Below are 21,436 nucleotides of genomic sequence, written 5' to 3' on the forward strand. Positions count from 1 at the left end.
TCGAGGGGGTTCAGAGAAAGGCACTGCGATTTATACACCACGCCTACGGAAGACAGGTATCGATATCTGATCTTCTTAGCCGCTCCGGTCTTCCTACCTTGGAATCTCGTCGAAAAATGCACCGTCTGAAGATGCTATTTGCAATAATTAATAATCATACCAAATTAGACTTCCACACTTACATGCAGTACAACAGAACCCGACAGACTCGACACAAACACGACAAAACAATTATAATGCCTCAGTGCAGAACCAACACATACAAGCTGTCGTTCTTTCCAAGAACGATAGCAGACTGGAACAAGTTGCCCTACGATGTGGCCACCTTATCATCACCCGATGCATTTTTTTCAGCAGTCAGTTCTAGCCAATAACCTTTGTGAGCTCGTTTTTTCTGGTTTTTTTTTTTTTTTTGAATGTAACGCGTTTGCATCTTGTTTTGTTTGCTTTGCTTCGCAGTAATCTTCTGTGTGCCTATGTGGTTCTCTGTCGTAACTGTTACTGTTGTTTTCTTGATGGACCGTTAATATGAAAAGCGTCATGTACCCACTCCTGCCCTGGCTACCAAAAGGCGGCCGGCAGTATTGAATAAATAAAAATAAATAAATAAATAAACTGTCGACGAGGCTATACAGTCCAGATGGCCAGTCTACGAGAGGGAATATAGAATGCAGCTGCGCAGCGGCCTTCGTCTGCTTTAACAGAGTCATCTGTGTATACTTGTAGGTCAATAGGGTGAGTCGTGTTCAAATGTTCCAGGACTAATGGCTTGGCTTCTGCAGATGGAATGCAGCTCTTTGACTGCAATCGTGGTACACTTAAGTTGCATGTGATGTCCTCGAATGTCCAGGGTGGTTCTATCCTTTCCCACTGTCTCAAGCAGCGCAATCCTAATACGCGAAGCGTGTTCAGTGCTACATAAAAATGTGAGCGCCTATGTGTCGTAAGAGGGCTTTACCGGGCGTAGACTCACTCAATCGTAGTAGCTGGATCATAAGAGCCTGGGAAGCCTGAAGTCGTAGAGGGCGTGACTCAGCTTTGTGGAGCGCTTTCTTGTTTGACGCTGGCTGGGAGACTCCAAGGCAAACACGAATACTTTTTCTGTGGATGGCTTCTAAGCGCTCGTATTGGCTATCTGATGGTGACATCAGAGGTAGCTGATACAGGATCCGACTGGTAACCAACACTGTATGTAGCCGTAGCATCGACATCGAGTGGTTGCCCCAGAGTATGCCAGCGACTCGCTTAAGCACATGTAGCCTGGGTGACGATGATGCCACAACGTGGTCAACACCGCGGTGCCAGAGTAGCCTGTGGTCTAAAGTAACGCCAAGAAACCGGACGCTGGTGACTTGTCGAATCTGGTATCCGTCCAAATTCAGCGTCAAGCGTGTAGATTTTCTTTTCACTCCAGAAGATAGTACGAATGATGATTTCTTCTGCTGATAGTGATAATCCAATCGTTGCCAAGTGGCCCTGAATGGCATTTACTGCTCCCTGGGCTATTCGTGCGAGGCGGTGATGCTGGTAGCCGGAGACCATATGCAGATATCATCGGCATATATAGATATATTCACTGGTGTTCGATGGTTTAGTACTCTTGGTAGGCTAGTCATGGCAATGTTAAATAATAAGGCAGATAAAACACTCCCCTGTGGCACGCCGCGAAATACGTATTTCATCGATCAAAGTGTCGCCAAGACGAACTCTGATGCGACGATCATTGAGTAATGTATGTATGAAGTGCAAGAGATGACCCGTGACGTCTATAACTTGTAACTGGCTGATTATGGCTCTTTGAGACACGTAGTCGTAAGCCTTGGAAACATCCATGAAAACAGCATATATCGACAGGCCATCCGCACTGTAATGTTCTATGTGGCTTAGCAGGTCCAGCACACTGTCTTGAGCGCTCAGACGCTGCCGAAACCCAGTCATGCACAATGGTAGTTTTCGACCCTGCTCGACATACCAAGTGAGTCTTGTGCACGCCGTCTTCTCCATTAGCTTCGCTGCGCAGGAGGTCAGTGATACCGGTCTGCATGAGTCCAGAGCTGCAGGATGCTTTCCAGGCTTCAGAACTGGTACCACTCATGGTACCTTCCATAAATGTGGGACATCCCTGCTGGCCCACACTTAGTTAAAAAATGCCAGCAAATCACGCCGTCTCTCAACCGGTAGGTTAGTCAGCATCTGATTACTGATAAGGTCAGGTCCCACCGCACAGCGACGTCGGAGACTGCTCATAGCTAGTTCCAACTCTCTGAGTGTGAAAGGAGCATTCATTAGAGACGACGATAGCGGCGGAGGCGGGTTGGTTGTGCCGGCTGATCTGCTGGAAGAGTATATTTCAGCAAAGGCATTTGCAAGACAAGCGAGTGTCTTGCCTAACTTCAATGTGAGGGCTTCAAATGGCTTGTTTGGTCGAAAGTTTCCAGCAAGGTTACTAACGACCCACCATATCCTTGGAACTCGCGTGAAGACCGATAGGCTTGCACAAAATGTAGCCCATTGATCATTTCTTAGCTTCCTTGTGTAACGTCGAATCACTGCGTTAATCCTGTTATATAGTATTCAATGGTGGGTCGCCCTTCGTCCTCATTAGCCTCCGTTCCGCTCTTCTACGGGCAGCGCATAGATTTTTGAGCTTTAGATCCGAAGCGGGGAAGTGGTCGGGTAGCTTCAGCTCAGCGGTAGTTAATCTCTTGCTACGTAGCATGTCTGCGAACAGGTCTCCAGATGATTCGCTTAGGCCGTCCCTGTACGTATCCCAATGCATCACAGGACAGGATCTTCGGCCGTTGGTTCTATATCCAGCAATGTTAACGAAGACAGGAAAATGGTCGCTGCCCATTCTATCTTTACTCGTCGTCGACGATGCGAAGATGTCCGCTGACTGTAATCTCAAGTCAATGACACTGTAAGAGGCCGGTGGTCGAAAAGCGCTGGCTGTTTGTCATTTGCCCCGCAGAGTCGCTCGGTGTCTAAAGCACTAACAATTTGCTTCGCACGTGCATCAATCGCCTTGTCGCCCCAGCGAGTATGGTGTGCGTTAAAGTCCCCACATATAATCCTCGGAGCTGGGCAGCGGTTGCAGTTATAATTTCTCCCATCGAGACCTTCAGGCGAGAGCTCACATATACGGGGGCCACGCTGAGGCTTCGGTTTCCCAGCCGCACTTGTACAGCAGTGACTTCCGAAACACTGCTGCAAAGGTCTTGAACTGGTAAAACGTAATGTGGTATTTTACATCTGACATATAGCATGGCGCTTCCGTTCGAAAATGTCGGAATACTTTGGTTTCTATGTGCGACATAACCAGCAACTGATCTGGAACTTGGAAGACCAGCCTCGGACAGGGCCAATATTGGCACAGGCACGTTGCGTAAAAAAGCGACAGTTCAGGTAAATGGCACGCAAGACCCGCACAGTTCCATTGCATAATAAGTGGCACCTTTAGGCGAAATGGCGAACATTGTGTACTGACCGCATACATATTGCTAGGAGCTTTAAGAAGAGGCAGAGCTTAGAATCATTGACTCGAGAGCCAGGACTACTTCGAGCATGTTCTTCATTGTGCTCGCCGGCATCTTCTCTATGTGTGATCGCAAGGCCTTGAAGAGAGCACGTAGCACCTGTTGACCGTCCTCCTGTGGTGTTTTTTCATTGCAACGCGATTGGGGTCGTTGCAGTGCAGACACATAACTTCGCTGTTCCGGTTGTTCAGCAGTCTTCTCAACTATGGGGCCTCTGTTAATTGATTTGACTGCTTTAGCCGGTCCGTTGCGCGATGGCACCACTGTGTCCTGGATTCCTGGAGAAGGCTTCAGGCTTTGGAAATCAGTTTCACTCTTTGAGCTCCATTTGAATTCGTCCGACTCTCTGCGACTCTCCACCTTTTTCTTCATCATATTTTCTCATCCTTTCCTGTTGGCCCCAAGATAAACGTTTTCTTTCGCTTTATTGCCGCTGCCCGCGTAGGTCACTTGCTATAACTAGCTGGATGACCAGCACTACAGTTTGCACAAAGAAAGTTCTAGCTGCACGCGCATGTTTTGAAATCATACGGTCCTGCACATCTCTTACACCGCTGCTCACCACGGCAGTACTTGGCCACATGTCCATAGCCCTGACACTTGAAGCATCGAGGTGGTGTCTCAACGTAGTCAATGGTTTCGTGTCTTGTGAAGCCCAAGTTGATCGTCTCTGGATGGTCTGTCTTTGGAGCGAACTTAAGAACCACGGAGCTGATTCGCCTGGACTCCCAATCGGATTCGGAAGTTTGAACGCGTCGCGTGATTCTCCTTGCATGGTAAGCACCTTGTGGATTTAGGTATTCCAACAGTTCCTCGCCAGTGTACCACTTCGGTATTCCTCTAATCATGCACGTGTTTTGCAGGTACAAATTGGGCTCCCGTGCTGAGATTGCAGTCCCTGAGATTGACTTGCAACTGAGAAGGGAGTTCACATGCTCTTCTGTCTGTACATCTAGAAGCAGTGCTCCTTGAGCAGTAAATCGGCTCCTAACTGGCGATGCGCCAAGAATTTTCTCAATTTAAGTAGACAGAACAATGGGATTCACTTTTTTCAGGTCGGCTCCTTCTGGGTCAGGGGTAATAATCACTGGGATTCCAACGCTCCTCTCCTTGTAGTGACTTACAAGCCTGAAGCCTTCATCGTCCAGACCTGTGATGTCAGCTATGTCAAAATCATCAATACGCGTAGACTCATCGTCTGTTTCTGTAGCCTTATATCGCTTACATTCCCGATTGCTCTCAGGGTCAGTCGGTTGCCTCTGGCCCGGTGTCAGGTCAGGCGTAGTCATGACGGAGCTCTCGCCGCTACCACATCGGGCTCTTCTGCAGGCTCCTATCGAAGCGACGGAAGGCAAAGCCCGCCTCCCCCCCCCCCCCCCTCGCCGGCCTCCGGTAGGGAAGGTATCTTGGTGAGTCGTCCGACGTCTTCGACAGTTCTATTTGACAAAACGTCGAATAAATACCAAAACACTAGGAAGCGAGACAGCAGTGCGACTGCGTCGAACCAAACTTCTTCTTCCTTCCTTGTTTTGTGCATTTCTTTATTGAAACGAATGATGTGCTGTATGTTGTATGCGTGGTACGAAAGAATGTGTGCAGTCATCACTTCAATTGCTGAAGGTTCTCTCTTCTTTTTTTAATCGCTGAATGTATTTTTTTTTTTTTTTTTTTTGAGGCGGGCGCCGCGAGATATACCGACTAACTAGAGGCTAACAGCTTCATTGCAAAAAAATTTAGAAATAGAAGAAATAATGTCTGAGGTCTTGTATTTCAATACACATCATGTTCAAGGCGGAACATTATTTGTGTTCTCGCGGTCCGATGATGTCTGTGCGGCAGGCACGCCGAAGGTTCAATCTGATATCAACAAACTACAAGTACGAAACCAAGCGACGCACTTCGATCGCGGTTTCTGCCCATTCCTTTCCGTGTCTATGGCGCACTGTTTACTCGTGCATGAATAAGCAAACGTCCGTCAAAAATTTATTCAGTACAGTCAAAATAGGTATACATAAGAAATATAATTGATCTACTGCTGCATTGCACGAATTTGGTCGGTTAATTACACACACAACCAACGCACTATCATCAGTATTGGAATGAGCGCCGGTTACTTCCAAAAACGAGAGTATCCATTACCTACGACTAATTTTAGAGTTACTAACGTACCTTGTTTCTCATTACGCAAAGGCTGCTCCTCTTTAGAAGAGTCTTGAACTGCTTCCAGTACCTCACTCGTACTTCATGTTGTCGTTTGACTTCCTCCGTCTCCTATTAAAAATAGGAACATTCCACCACAGATCAAATATGTGGAAAGCTAACCTTAGTGAGAAAGAAAAGAAGAAGCAATCGTAGGGAAGGTAACGATGGAGGTACCCGGACGGCTACCCTACACATGTGCAGGAACAAAGCGAGAAAACGGATAAGAAGCAAAGAGGATAACAGTACTTGTCAGTCATTTAAAGAATCAGTCGCCGAGGAATGTCCACTGTCACAAGCTTTCCTACAGTCCAGTAGCCTTCAAGAAGTGCGGAAGGGTTTTTGTGGCCCTTGGTGATTTATTGGCGGTTCATTGGGATTCTTGGCGATTCATTGTCGCGATCATGGATGCAAACCTATTGAGCACCAATGCACGATTGTTTTCCGTGGCAGCACGCAGCTCATCCGTGAAATATCTGAAGCGCAGGTGACAGCGAAACTGGCTGACAAGTGTGTTAGCTTCCCTTCACTGGCTCGCACAGAAAAGGAACTTAGTTTCTTGGAGGCGGCATCACATGACTCGTAACTATGTTACATGAAGGCGCAGTTCATTTTCATGCAAGCGCATGCGCAGTCTACACTGCTTCACATGTATAAAATCGATTCAGTAAGAAACTTGGTTGAAAGTTTGCACTTGGTGTGTCGTCTTCTCTTACGTCCGTGTCGTTTTTTGTTGCGCAATATCATTTTGCTAATGGATTACCAACTTGCCCAGAATGCTGCTTTCATTAAGTTCTGCTGTTCTCGGTGGGGTATTCTGAAAGTATCTAAAATTGCAACGAGACGGCTTCCGATGGAACAACCACTGCTCCGGAAGATCTATTGGAGTTAGTGGAACCGTCCGTGTAAATGTGTCTGCGGTGGATATAAGACTCGTTTAGGAGAGTCAAAAACAACCGCTTCAGGGCTGGCGGTGACATTCCTGCCTTCTCAACAATACCAGGAACCAGGCACGTACGCAGGATATTTTTTTTTTTTTGGGGGGGGGGGGGGGGGCAACCCAAGGTAACTTTTCAATTCAATGCAAATGAGGGGGGGGAGGTACTCTTACTAGTACAGATATGAATAATGCTCATCATTTGCCATAAAGACTCGCATAAACGCGCAAAAGAGTCAGAAGGGTTCGGTTGCGAGCTAATTGGTACGGATCATTCATATTTAAAACAGCGCCAAAAAACACGGACAAGGGAGGACCCAGGACGAGCGCTGACTGCCAACAACACCTTTATTCGAGCCTGCGCAAATATATACAATTTGCAACAGGCATAAAGAGAGTGAAGGTTTCTTTTATAAAGAGAAGAGAGGTTTCTTTTATATTGTTTATTGTCATTGACGCATGCGCAGCAGTAGTTGACCGACGATGACTCGCCTTCCCCTCCCCTTCTTCCGCAAAAGAGATTTTGAAATAACGTGTATCTCACAGGTCCGCCTGTGAGGTACACCTCTGCTTTACTCGGCAAAGAAAGAAGCCCATCAAATGGATTCGCTTATGAAAGATGCGCAGGAAGAACCTTGCCAAGAACAAGTTAACAAGCGAAAGTGCAAATAAAGATTTCTAGCAACGTTTTAAAGCGAAAGCTTTACTGGCCGCGAACTTGCGATTTCACCGTGCCGGTGGTCCGAGGAGGCATATGACGTCACAACGCGCGCCTCGCCGCGGATATTTCTCTCTTTCTCTCGCTCCCTGGTCATTACTGTGCATGCGCCACTAGTAGCACCGAGCCACAGGTGTTCCGCCGCTGTGCAGCGCCGCGCCTTTCTGCTGCCGCCGTTTTCCTCGTCGTTGCGCTCGCCTCCGTTCACTTCGCCAGCTGCGTCGCATGCCTGATAACATGTCGGAGGATTGAAAAGGATAGCTCGCGTGCGCCGCAACCACATTTGAGTCGGCAGTATGGACGGCGACAATTCTGATAAGCAGGAGGAGGCCTGGAATCGACATCGGAACGAGATGAAGAGGAAACGAATCGCCCAGGAAACAGACGAACAGCGCGTCGAATGACTGGCTAAACGCCGCCGCAACATAGCTAAACAACCAGATTAACCTGGACTTGCATTCAACATTAACCAAGGCCAACCATGCTATGCCTTAGCTTTCGCTACATATATCCTGGCATAGCCGAGCTAAGCCACGGCCAATTTTTATGAATTAGCTCTGGAAGGATTATACAGAAATATATATTTGCGGAACAATCACAGTTCTTTTGGCTCCCTCGTTTACTGCTCTACCAAGTGCCAAAACCAACTCGTGCTGTTATTTGGGAAGTTGCATAACAATGCGTGGTCACCAGTCCCGTACAACCACGTATGGAGCGCAGGTCGCTGCGGTTCTAGACGTACTGCGCCCACCGCGGAAGGTTAGAAAAAGACTCACATTAGCACAGCAGAGAAGTGGCTACGTCAGGCGGCTCGATTGATGACTGTAGAAGCGTCAATCAAAACACACAGAATTATTCTCCACTTCCGGTGGCATTTTCTCTACTTCCTTCATAAATAAAAAGATGTTGATCCATAAATATATTCACAAATAATTTTCGCTTTTCTTTCCTGTTTGGCTGTTGCCTTTGCTCTCTCCCTAAGTAGATCGCTTAATTTCTAAACTACTTCCGACTCTTGTTTCCAGTTGCCAATTTTGCACGAAAAGTGCTTTACAATTAAGGAAAAGCCAGACGAGGTAACGGGTAACAGGCATATTGCTTATGGGTTTAACGGTTGTTGCAGGGTATGATGATGGACGCTGTTTCGCATGATTTTATTTTCCACGTTATCTAACCCATATCGCAGGTATACGCTTCCGAGGATCTGCAAGTCTCGCGGCGAACTGTCAGTGCAGGAAATAAGGAAGCAAAAAGAAAAGTTAAATGCAACTGGCGCTTTCTCCGGCCACAACTCGTTCCTCGAGCATACCGACCAGCTGACTATGAACAGAATCCCTTTCCTGGCCCCTGGATAAGTATAAACAAAGAAGGTTGAACTAACGAAGCTACAGCGATGCGCATGAATAGATGGTGACATAAAAATTGTGTTCGGCATTATATATAAAATGAAATATTATAATTAAAACAATAAACTGCGCCCTGTCTGCTCCAATAGATGGTGACAACTGAACTCATTTTGATTTAATCGCACGGGGACCAAATCGATGAGAAAATTGGCCTCCACACCCCAGGAGATGCCGATAACGACCACCAAGCGAAAGGAGGGACAAAATTGACAACCATTCAATTCTGTGAACATGGAATGGCAGCGAAAGCTGGCGACAGTCGAAGCTCTCAAACGAAAAGCAAAGTGTTTCCCCTCCGCCGCGGGTCAGTATGAAGATAGTGCACTATCGGGCCAACCCGCGGCGGAGGTGAAGCAGACGTTAAGCACTCCCCATATGTGGGTTCATCCCGAAGATACCGAAGGGCGCGTTATAGGTTCCCGAGTCCACAGGGGTATGTGCCAGAGATCTTCGACCCGTTTTGCACTACCACGATCGGCCAACGTGATAATGTTTTCGGTTGAAGGACGCCGAAAAACTACGGAAGTTAGTCATATACTGCTTTCGCTGTAAAAGGCAGCAGAATGTTGACCACCGAGAAGATTGATTCGTCGGCGCTTTAGGAATGTGTGTGAGGAGTGGTGGCGTGGGCGGATAGGGGGGGGGGGGGGGGGGGGGTTACGCCGCTTAATATCGTGGGGGGGTGCGCGGCCCCCCCCCCCTCCCTGGGTACGTGCCTGCCAGGAACTAAGAACTATACGTGAATTTGCTGGAGAGGCCAAAATGGCGATGTTGGGAATTTCGCAGTCTTGAAGCCAGATGGTATCGAGTCATGGTATCTAGTCACAATACCATAGAATGTAGCCTGTAGTCTTCGCGCTGCCAAAGCGGCTAAATGGTGGGATGGTAGCCTCGAAAGGTCTCGAATGCGCGATCTTGGCATCTCAGTGAGGCTATGAAGAACGTTTATTTGCGCTGCGCTTGCGAAACTTTCATTTCTTTTCACTATTGACAAGATTAGACATATGTGAACATCCAACAAAAAGGGATTACCTAGTGATGCCATCAATTTTATTATTGTTTTAAGACAATAAATGCGTTTTCACATTACATTTTAAAACGCCTCTATGAAGCTGTGACTTCATTTTTTTTTATCTGTTGAAGAACATTCGTGCACTCCAAAACACGCAGTGAGTGCCGGTAAGTGTGATCTTGCTACCAGCCAGTTGTGAAGTGGAAATTGTAGTCAAGATTTTCACAATGCAATAAGTGCCCTTGTGAACAGCTAGGCATGCGCGTTAGACGGACACAACTTGTTAGATGCTTACCTTAACGCTCATTATTCGTCCACCGTAGCTGGTGAGAGGCAACGAATCATGCCACTTTTTGTTAATTATGCAAGAATCATCAGGAATGAAGAAGCCTGATAACTTGGTTGTCAATTCTCCGTGTTCGCCAGACGCTATCTCCGTAACTGAAAAATGCGCAAGAAATTAAAGGTTATGGCAAAATTGCAATCGACGGTCAACTTCATTGCAGTTAGTCCTGCCTTTTATTTTACGCATCGTTCAGGCTGCTAAATATGTCTTCGCTGTGTAGTTAACAGACTGACAGCTGCACATTTCGTACATTTCCTGCATTCAGTGTATAGCACGAGTAACACGAACTGATATGAGCAACAAGAACAAGCACAGTTATCGGCACATGTAAGTTGTAAACTCAATACGTTCCTTTTTCGTGACGGAAAGGCAAAACTCATTAGATTGTTTTAGCATTGCTTAATGCGGGATTCGTTATTAGGGTACGTTAGGCCTACTGCGCATGTGCCTCTTAAACTACTGACTACCAGGACATCTACCGAAGGTTACCGCGATTACGTCACGATAAGGTTTGTACCCTGGCGGCTCGTTTAAACCTTAACTATCCCTTTTACTTCTTCCCTGCATCGTGACCACAACAAATAAATGGTAAAATCAAGCTTCGCTTAGCGCCCTCTTACACTGTGGACAATACATGTTCTGCCGTTAGTATTGAGATCACTTATTTGTTTTAACTTTGGTGCAACCTAGACCTAAGGATGCCGCACCGAGTCGATAAAGTGGTTTGATTTCCTCCTAGCGGATGGCGCCACAGCATTAGCGTCGGCAATGCGTTGACAATGTGGAACGCTCGAAAAGCCTAATTGGTTCCTTCTATGCTAGAGCACAGTACGTGATGACAGGATGTTAAAATATCTATCTGCATGCTTGTCTATACTACGGTACCGTTATGGTGGCTAGAGGTGTAGGTGTGCCGACCAAGCGTTAGTTCACCCCTTATCCGCATCATGACACAAAAACGGCGCTGCAGTCAGCAGAACGGTTCTCCTGCGCACGTTGCTATACTTAAACGGGGAAGACAAAAGGGGTGTTAGAGGATATCGCTGCCTCTTATTTGAGACCCGCCGGGGTTGCTTAGTGGCTATGGTGTTAGGCTGCCGAGCACAAGGTCGCGGGATCGAATCCCGGCCACGGCGGCCGCATTTCGATGGGGGCGAAATGCGAAAACAGCCGTGTACTTAGATTTAGGTTCACGTTAAAGAACCCCAGGTGGTCGAAATTTCCGGAGTCCTCCACTACGGCGTGCCTCATAATCAGAAAGTGGTTTTGGCGCGTAAAACCCCATAATTTTTAATTTTTATTTGAGCTCTGATGTATGCTTAAGTACCTTTCCGTGAAGTGCCAGCCAAACTTTATAGGTAATCGCTCTACTGTCAAAAAAAACACAAAGCGCTGGAACAATTTTTTAGCTTCAAGAGTCAAGCCCTACATCTTTAACGGTTTTGAATGAGCGCGGAGTCATTTTGGAGTTTTACGCCATGAAGTAGCGAGTAGCTTTTCGTAGGTTTGGTGTAGCCAAGTAGCGTTTAATTCAAATAAATATGGTTCAACGTCGAGAAGCGCATAGTCTACCTATGAGAGACACCGCAGTGGCGAATTCTGGAAAACATTAAAAAAATTATGCGGTTTTACGCGCTAAAGCCACTTTCTGATTATGGAGCACGCCGTAGGGGAGGACTTCGGGTATTCGGGCCACCTGGAGTTGTTTAACGTGCACCTAAATCTAAGTACATGAGTGTCTTAGCATTTCACCCCCATCGCAATGCGGCCACCGTGGCCGGGATTCGATCCCGCGACTTCATACTCAGCAACCTAAAACCATAGCCGCTAGGCTAACACGGCGCGTTCTGGAATACTTTATTGCCGCACCTGAGAGCGGTAACGGGGACCTAAATCTAAGTACACAAGATTTTGTATTCCGACCCAATCACAACGCGGCCGCTATCACAGATAAGTGAAACTGTGACCTCCTCATAAGCAACACTACGAAAACCACCTAAACCATCACGACGGGTAAAAACTCCTTTTCGAACAAGGATGTTGCATTTGGTGCTGAACTTACAGCTCCTGTTCAATGAAGTATTGTTGTCGCGCACCTTCACTAAACCTTAGCAATATATCCTTACAGCCGTTACGCCGTAGCCGGCAATATTTCGTATATTACAGCAACAAGCAAACTTTCCTGCAGAGTTATAGGGTGCAGCCATCGGTTCCCTGCACAGAAATTCGCGCCCTTGCAATGGAACTTCGTTGAGCGGGACTTTTGAGCCTAATTTTGCGCAAAGAGAAAATGCAGCAGCCACGAAACCTTCCACTTCCAGATCCAGTGACCGAGCACGATACAGCACGTACGCGATGGCAAGTTTTGCAAGCGTCGGCGCAAAAAATCTTGACGTCGTAATTTCCACATGCAGGGTTCATTCGCAGCTTGTTGCACTGATCTTTCGAATGGTTTGCGGCCATTATCACTTTGGGTCGTCAGAATACCAAGTAACGCGCGTTTTTATTTTCTAGGGTATCATACTATAGACATGAGCGGAAGTACTATATTATTGCACATTTAGTAAACGTTCTTTGTAGACAACGTGGGTGAAATAACGCTTGAGGAGATTTATTTATCTTACAATACTGCCGCTCTCAGCGAGCTACACCAAGAATGAAAACGCAACGATATTCAAAAAAATACAAAAGATAAGGTAGATAAGGTATATAGCAGAACACTAAACAAAGCAGAATACAATGAACAACAACCGGGGCATATCATAGACAAAGCAAGAACGTGATATAGTTGGGAACAAACAAGTGTATACATTTCTTTTCTAAGTACTGTTAGTTCAACATAAAGAGAAAAGGGAACAAACATGAGAAGTCGTTAATAATCTCTTGTGATGAGCTCCAGTTGTGAAACGAACAGGGATAAAGAGTTTGTCGCTGTTAATGACGAGTTAAGTTCATTCCATTCTCTGATTAGCCGAGGAAAGAATGAGTACCTGAATGCGTCATTAGAAAAGGAATACTCGGTTAGCGTATGTTCGTGTTGACGCCGCGTTATTCTAGATTGCGAATATGAAATGTACTGGGTGATATCAATTTTATACTGAAGGTGCAGCATTTGAAACAGAAATTTGAGTCGACCTTGTTTCGTTCTCGTCGATAATGTGTTGAGGCCTGAGGAAGCTAAGAGACGTGAAGGTGAGTCAGTAGTACGATATTTGTTATGAATGAACCTTGCGGCTTTTCTTTGTACACCTTCAAGTTTAGCTATGTTAGTTGCTGTGTAAGGAAACCAAATTGTGTTAGCGTATTCTAAAATAGGTCTCACAAATGTTTTGTAGGCCAGAAGCTTAACGTTCGTTGGAGCCATCTTTAGGCGTCTTTTTAGATAAAATAGCTTTTGTAGTGCAGTAGTTGTAATGTTAGTTATGTGTGTTTCCCAATTGAGGTTTGATGTCAGAGCTATCCCTAAATATTTCTGCTGCTCAACCATCCAAAGAGGCGTGCCATTAACGATATAGGTGAAATGAGAGGGTTGCTTTTTTCTTGTTACTGTCATTGCCACTGATTTACTGACGTTAATAGACATTTGCCACTGGGAGCACCACTCGGCTAGCGTGTTAAGGGAATCAGAAAGATCGAGATGGTCGTTATGGCTGTTAATTTCTTTATATATCACGCAGTCATCCGCGAAGAGTTTGATTTTTCACCCTACATTATTGGTTATATCGTTAAGAAAGCTCAGAAATAACAGCAGCCCGAGTAGCGAGCCTTGTGGTACTCCAGATGTGACAGGAACGACATCAGATGGCATGTGGTCAAACATAACAAATTGTGAGCGGTGTGTTAGAAAAGCTGTTCTCCAAGCAGATGTTCCTAAAAGCGCCTTTTTCCCACAAGTGATATCCCCGGCTGCTCTTGTCAGCGTCAGAACGATGCTGTTTTCGGCCACCGAGATTTATAATTCAGAGCGACGAAATAAGTCTGCTTGTCAATTTTCTCTCAAGCAGAAATACCACCATTCCTTGATGCGGACTCCGCTTATTCGCCATCGGAGATGAGCTTCGCTTAACCATGCCACTCAATTTTTCGTCCTAGAAGCTTCAACATATTTTAGCAACTTCCAAACACGCAATAATAGAGCCCTGCATCTCCTCATTTCACAAACTTGTGGCTACAGATGACAGTTATTCACTGTGTGTGCTTTACTAGTTGCGCGCCGTCTGCCACAAGTATCAGACGACATGCGCCGCTGAGAACCGTTGCACTGAGCGCAGCGCAACTTCTGCGTCATGATGCGGAACTAGGCTCCAGTCGGGGCGGTCGACACACCTACTCTTCTGGGCTATCGTGGGGAGGTAGCGCATGCCCGGTGGACCTATCATATGACATATCATGCAAAGTTGAAAGCTTGAGACTTCGTGGCGTGAATACCCCTTATAGGCTTACTTTTCATTCCGAATGCTATAGGAGCGTAAACTTCGCGAATTCCAAATAGACACAAACTGTGGCTCAGTGACTATGGCGTCCTGCTGCTTAGCACGAGGTCGCGGGTTCGATTGCCGGCCACGGCGACCACACTTGAATGGGGACGGAACGCGAAACATCATGTGTGCCAAGCCTTGAGATCGCTTAACTACAGTTGTACAATATTAATGTGGAGCCGTCCACTGCAGCATCTGCCGTACAACCCCTCTGTAGCTTCGTGACGCAAAATATCATGAATCAATAAAAATATCACTCACTGAAATCGGATGGGCTGTTGAATACCGGGCAGTGGATGCCTTGAGACTCCAAGAATGGCAGTAGCTGCTCTACTGAGCCGCTGTAGATGCACCTTCCTCTCGAAAGCATGTAAAGCTGAACGGGCCAAACGGCCAAAAAGAATTTGCGTTTGGCAATGGAAACAGAAAATGGGGAAGGGGGGGATATTTTCTAAATAAAGTCCGAAATATTATTAAACCAAGTGTGCTATAGATTGTGTTCACTTTATGTGCTGTTCTTTGTTTTATTTTGTTTCTTCTGTTTATGGTCTTTTTTATAATTCCTCAAGTTGAAACAAACCAAGCTCTGGCATCCAGAAGCATCCTCTTAATAAATTAGATGTTCGCCATAAACTTCTCAACACTTGTTTCTTCACAAGTGGGCTGCGCATATATATTGTGCTTGCCTAAAGAGCTATCAGAGGTGACATTGCACAAAGACGTTAGAAAACAAAAGCATTTCTAGCAGGATTCCCGCAGATGAGCTTATTTTTGCAGTCTGAAATATTGAGTATTCGCGTTATCCGCACAACAGCAAAAGGGGCGCGCTTAACTTTCTCGTAACTCAAATTCTGCATATCATATAGCAGGCGTAACATACAATTGAACGCCGTCACAGTCAAACATCAACAAGAAGTTCAGTAGGCCAGCTTCAACGTCACTGTGCCACTAACAGTAGACTCGACAGTTTCGTTTGCTCGCATGGTACACGACGGCGCTCACTTTTTCCTTTGCTCCGCCGTACCAGAAGCACACTTTTCTTTCTTCCTAATAAACGATTCGGCCCGCTGTATTTTGCAAGGGAACGCGTGGCATAACGGTGTCCCGTATATCTGCATCTAGCAATGTGTCTTGCAGCGTGCTAGCACACATTATACAATTGCATACGCTGTTCACTCGAAGTATTTTCTCATTTTATCACTCGAGGCTAACAACTTCATTTCCAACCAATCTCGTGGTCCTATACATACCTAAGCGTAGTAGTAATGTGTGCATTTTTTTTTGTTCCACTGCGATAGCTTGCTGCAAACATGACATTGCGAAACACCGCCAGTGTGACTGCTGCTAATCCACGATCGCTGCCACTGTTTTACTTTCCCACAGAAACTGCAAGTTATGTTTTAACTTGTGACCCGTAGAGACGGCTAGCGGCAAGAACCATTCATAGAAGTTCACCTAAAATATACTCCCAATAATTTGACCGCGCCCTTCACAAGGGTCGGGTCGTATTATTGGATCACTCCAGGCGTGAATGTGAGCAGTCAAGACTAGCAAGTAATTACAAATCTTATTGCCTTTTATACTCACGTTGTCAAAATGTGAAAACAGTCGAGCACTCGGGTTGTGAATCGAGCACACCACTGTGTGTCCTGATTCAGCGAGCGATTTGAGCACTCGGACGCAGCGCAGCGCTGAGCTGCTGTCCAGGCCACTGCGAGAATCAAGGAAGTGTAGTTTAATACTCCCTCGTACAGTCATAGTTGAATTGTAAGTAAGCCAACGATAATGTTAAAGAAATGCAACTCATCTAAAATTGATTGGTAAATATAAGGCATGAAACCCGCATTGGCAGTGTCAAAGAAATCGGAATTTTCTTCAAGAAGACTCCAAGGCCACATAAACATTAGGGCGACTTTCGATAAATTGCGACTGTCTCGATGAATTCTGAACGTGGGCGTCTTCAACATCATGCGCCCATAGCAACCATTGCGGCAAATAATGAAGCAGAAGCACCGCTACGCTCTTTACCGCAACGGTTGCTGTTGGCGAAGGATGAGCCTGTTCAGATCTCCTTTGAAAAGACGGCACCCTGTAAGTGTTTTTTATCGCTGGCCCTTGATGACGCTCACGCAAGTGGTCGGGTCGCATTATCGGGCATTACGCACTGCGCGGGTGCATGTGAGCAGGCAAAACAAACAGCAAGCTTCTAATACCCTTCACCGCAAATTAAAAATAAAGCGTACATATACACCCCTGGCCATATCACACCTCCTACCTATATGCCAATACATGAAGGCAATTTATGTCATTGAATTAGGCATCATATTTCGCCTCCAAAACACCTGCAAGCTCATGGCGCCTGTCGACAGCAACTGCCGGCAAATTTTCGACGGTGTCACAACGTATTTAATTGTATTTGAGGTCAGCGATCGTGCCTATTACAATAGCGAGATGGCAGTCTTCCTGTTCACCTTCTATGAAGCGTCGAACCAGGACGTATATTCGTATAACGTTGAATATAGGTTTAAGTGGGTACCGGGAGGAGGCGAGGAAGAGGAGATACGTGGTAAACCCAAAATATGACGTCACACAGCAGTGATGACGAAGAAGCGGCAGTAGCATCGTTGATGACAAAGCAGTCGTGACCTATATATGCCACTGCGTCAACAACACATTCGGTTAAAAAAAAGCCTATCACAGAAGCGGGTGCACAGAAATTGTGCGAAATCAAAGGAACCGCCAAACATCTGACGGTAAAGTGACCGTGGTGTCGACGACACACGGTCGGTACGCCTGGTTAATCGTTAAGCAGAGAGGCGCTAAGAAATGTCGATGTGCTGCTTATTACTAAGGGGAAGCAATGACTATCATAGTAGTCTCATTAGAGAAAAAAGAAGTGGTCCTAACAGTATTGCTCACTGTTTACAGCAGCCCGTTCGGACTATTTACGGATCGTGTGGTTACAGTCGCACGCTATTGCTATCTCTCTGTCCTTCTGAGCACTCAAAAGTTATCACCATTGCTGGTATCTGAGGCGAAGATGATACAATTGGTGTTGTTATTTGAAGCGTTTTCAAGTTTAGCACTCCCACTATCATACAGCACACAAAAGAGAAGAAAAAAACTGAGACAGGCAGGGGAACGCTTTTTGTCGGCCACTGTATTTCGCTCTAGCAGTAAACATGAGTAGGTTCCAGCTATCCCAGCTGGCCATTCTGCTGGAGTTGTTTTCGCTAGATAGCATAAAAATGCAGCTCCCTTTATACAATGCGACCACTCATTCAGCTGTCAATAGCGTGAGCCGTGCAACTTACAGTGAAGAATCGTGCAACTGACCTGGTAGGTTCGTCGAGAAATATCACCGATGGATTGCTGATGAGCTCTTGTGAAATGGCGAGGCGCTTTTTCTCCCCACCAGAAAGATACCTAGTCAATGTATCAGCGCATTCTTCGAGGCCCCAACGCTCCATCACTTCTACTACCTGTTTCACAAAAACAACAACAAAAGAAGGTATTTTGCAATATCTATTTCACCATATCAATGTTTATCGAAGAATACTTACGCAATGCATCCGTTACAATGATGTTATGTGCTTCTCATGTGCATTGTAGGCACTTTTCTAATGGTCTCAGTAATAATACCTGTTATACTACCTCTGAAAACTAGTTGACACTGTGAACAAAAGGTACTTAGTGACTTTGCTATCTACATGCCATCACGCGTGGTGTTTGTGTCATGTGCAATCCAGTGCACGCGCTGATAGGCAAACGCAAACCACTTCGCGATAATAAAAAAAAATGGCAGACCTGCTGACCCTGAAAAAAAGTATGGTCGTCAAGCAGCTTTGTGGTAAAAATAACTGTGTTTATCAACGTTTGTCACTTACAGAGGCTGTCAGTTTGATAACCTTAAGATAAGATAAGATAAGATGTATATGGGGGCGCGAGTATTTGAACAATGGTCTAGCCACTCCCTCGTGCCAGGGAGAAAAGTAGGTTGCATAAGAGCTTTTCAGCGTTGGGACATCCCCATCCCTCCGTAATTACGTATATCATAATTCACAGGAAAAGTCTTCTCAGGTGGGCAGAAGCTGGTTACGAGAAGCCTGTAAGCGCTCCTCGATATAATGTTCCCTCTAACCTACTCCCCATGCAAACATTAGCATATTGCAAATGTATATCAAATTGTCGAATTTCACCCAAAAGTTTGTTTGGCGACGCTTTCCAATTTGGACACAGGTGAAGCTTCACCACTGGTTCGTAGGAGAATCATTGGCACGCCAAAGAAGCCAGCGATAGTAATCGCAAGCATAATTCCACTAGATTCATCATATAGCAGCAAGCAAAATTGGAATGTAAGAACTAGATAATTAGCACACACCCACCGGTATGTTCACGTTGGAAATTCATAAATGTAAATTAGTTCTTTGGACAGTAGGCTAGGTACGGCATCTTCTTTCACAACTCTAGAATAAAAACAGGAACAGCGCAACACAGGATGAGCGAGTAAACAGGACAGTAAACTGGGTAAACCGTCCGGAGTAAACGGAGTAAACTGTCCTGGTTACTCGCCCGTCCTGCGTTGCGCTGTTCCTGTTTTTATTCTAAAGATGAACCGACCAGCCCCATTGAACACACTGCTAGCTTTCACAACTCATTTTAGTTTACTTGAAAGCTCGTATCGGCAGAACTTTAAAAAATTCTGCCTCCTTAAAATCTTACTGTAACTCGACATTGGATAACAAGTGCCACTTGGAAATAGACTGACGCCTCTACGTGCTGGATGCGAATAGCGATTTAAGCCGCAGAGCCCTGCTTCTCTTCTATATGCTCCTTTGTTGGTTTGTATTGGCAAATGGCGACATCTCACTGCGCTGGTCGCTGTTGAAGGCCTATGAATGGCTTCAATTATATATATTTTTAACGCGACAGCGTAAAGGGCCCGCTGTCGCAGAAAATCCGGCGTCGCTGTTGGCGTCCCGTAAGCGATTAATTACCCCGAACCACGCATCCCGAACTTTTACCCGTTGCTGAACTAATTGAATTTCTCACTCAAAGTAAAAAAAGTATGCGTAAGAAAATTCACAAATTAACACTTATACACAACCTTCAGACATGAAAGAGTCGGATAGTAATGTGAATATAAAAACACAAATCGCTTTCCCAGCTGCCGTTTCAAGACTGCCTCATAAAAGTGGAAGCGGCACGCCCCGCTCGGCTTCCTCCTACATCATCCAGATGATGTTCGCCTCCGCGCAACCGCGCATCTAGAAAGTTGGCAACCACGTGCAGGGTCATTGAAAGTGTACATAGACAACCAGGATGAATCAGAAAGAAAGTGAGAGAAACAGAGACGGTGAATTGGATGCACAGAATGGAATCGAAAAAGGCCACGTAGATTTACAAGAATGAGAAAAAAGAAATTAGAAAGGAAAACTTCTACGGTAACACGAAGGAAAGTGCCTTGCTATTTGAGGCTTCGGCTGGTTGCTTACGGACAAAAACAAATCGCAGCAAATATTCGCAATAAGATGAGGCAGATGTATTGCTGTAGAAAAAAGCCGGAGACCACTGAGCACATCCTCACGGAATGCGAAGGGATTCTCCCAGCGAGACCAGTACGCAACCTACACCTTCCAGAAGCGCTTGCATTTAAAGTGGATGGAAGCGTTAACCGGTCAGCAATCGAGATAAGCAAGATACATTTAAAGTATTGGTGGCGAAAAAAAGCAGGGAAGAGATGGATACGCGTCGATCATGTACCGGCATACGTAGCGGTACAAGCTAGATAAAGAAGTTTTGAGGGAGGAAAAAAAAGATTTTAAGGAGACGTATAAAAAATGCTAGGATGACAAACATGTATAGTATACCTGAATAAATCAAGCAGGCTATGTGACTATTTCCCATCACCCCGTTGAAAAGGACATATCAATAAATCCTCATCCTCATCATCACTGCAGCAGCGGCGAATCCCGTTGGGCGGGGCACATGAAAGAAAAAAGAGCCAGACATCTCGCCTTCATGCATGGCGTTCGCCGCCAGCGTTTGGAGCTAAACATACCGGTTACATAAGCTTCAGTTGCCGGGAAGCGCGAGAAGCAATCAGGGATCGTTGATTACTATCGCGTTTCCCTCTTTAGGGCGATGCTTGAGCGTCCTCCAAGTTTCTTTAAGTTACGCCCCATTAATTATGGTAAGCCCCAAATTTAAGTAATAAACGAACAAAACTCCGTCTCTAAACTCTGTGCGATGTTTAGGCAAGAAAAGATCTGGCTTTATAGGCGAGTCAAAATATGCTGAAAAAAACTTACGAGATGGGATATGGGTTCGCCTCCATTCGACGTGGTTCTGAGCTCTATACTCATGGTGAGAGCTTCACGTACTGTCAGATCTTGCAGTAAGCAATCGTCCTGCATGACGTAGCAACTCTGCATGTTGAACAGCTTCACATCTCGCAGATAGCCGTTGACGTGAACTTCACCGTCGTAACCTTCGTGGCTGTAGTAAACAGTAGTTACCAGTTCATCAAAGCACTGTGCTATGCTTTCATTGCTACGACTGGCAATCGTAAGAGCCGTGGGCTCATGCGGTGTTCACAACGAGAGCCAATTGTTTACAGTAACTAAGCTACGCCGCTTGTCAAAATTCTAGTGCGACTGAAAGCTCACAGTTTTTTGTGCCCTGAGGACCTTTGTTGGTGACACGGTACTAATTGTTTAAAAAAGGCACCATGGTCCTCTTCCTGAAGCATTCACAATGCGAAACACCCGAGGCGAAGTGGTTAGCGCTATTTAAATGCAGATA

At 45.8% G+C, this 21,436-nt stretch overlaps 1 protein-coding gene across 1 annotated transcript in view; it reads right to left on the reverse strand.

The window, feature by feature from the left end:
- LOC126532151 (ATP-binding cassette sub-family G member 1-like) overlaps positions 1 to 21,436 on the reverse strand; it is a 36,976-nt gene that overhangs the window by 7,931 nt on the left and 7,609 nt on the right. The window contains exons 4-9 of the mRNA XM_072288434.1: positions 20,944 to 21,130; positions 17,969 to 18,114; positions 16,220 to 16,343; positions 14,894 to 15,008; positions 10,104 to 10,249; positions 5,706 to 5,807 (exon numbers count right to left, since the gene is read on the reverse strand). Coding sequence (XP_072144535.1) covers positions 5,706 to 5,807; positions 10,104 to 10,249; positions 14,894 to 15,008; positions 16,220 to 16,343; positions 17,969 to 18,114; positions 20,944 to 21,130 — 820 coding nt within the window. The remainder of the gene's footprint in view (positions 1 to 5,705; positions 5,808 to 10,103; positions 10,250 to 14,893; positions 15,009 to 16,219; positions 16,344 to 17,968; positions 18,115 to 20,943; positions 21,131 to 21,436) is intronic.

The sequence above is a fragment of the Dermacentor andersoni genome, chromosome 5 (genome assembly GCF_023375885.2).
Source record: "Dermacentor andersoni chromosome 5, qqDerAnde1_hic_scaffold, whole genome shotgun sequence".
Taxonomy (NCBI): Eukaryota; Metazoa; Arthropoda; class Arachnida; order Ixodida; family Ixodidae; genus Dermacentor; species Dermacentor andersoni.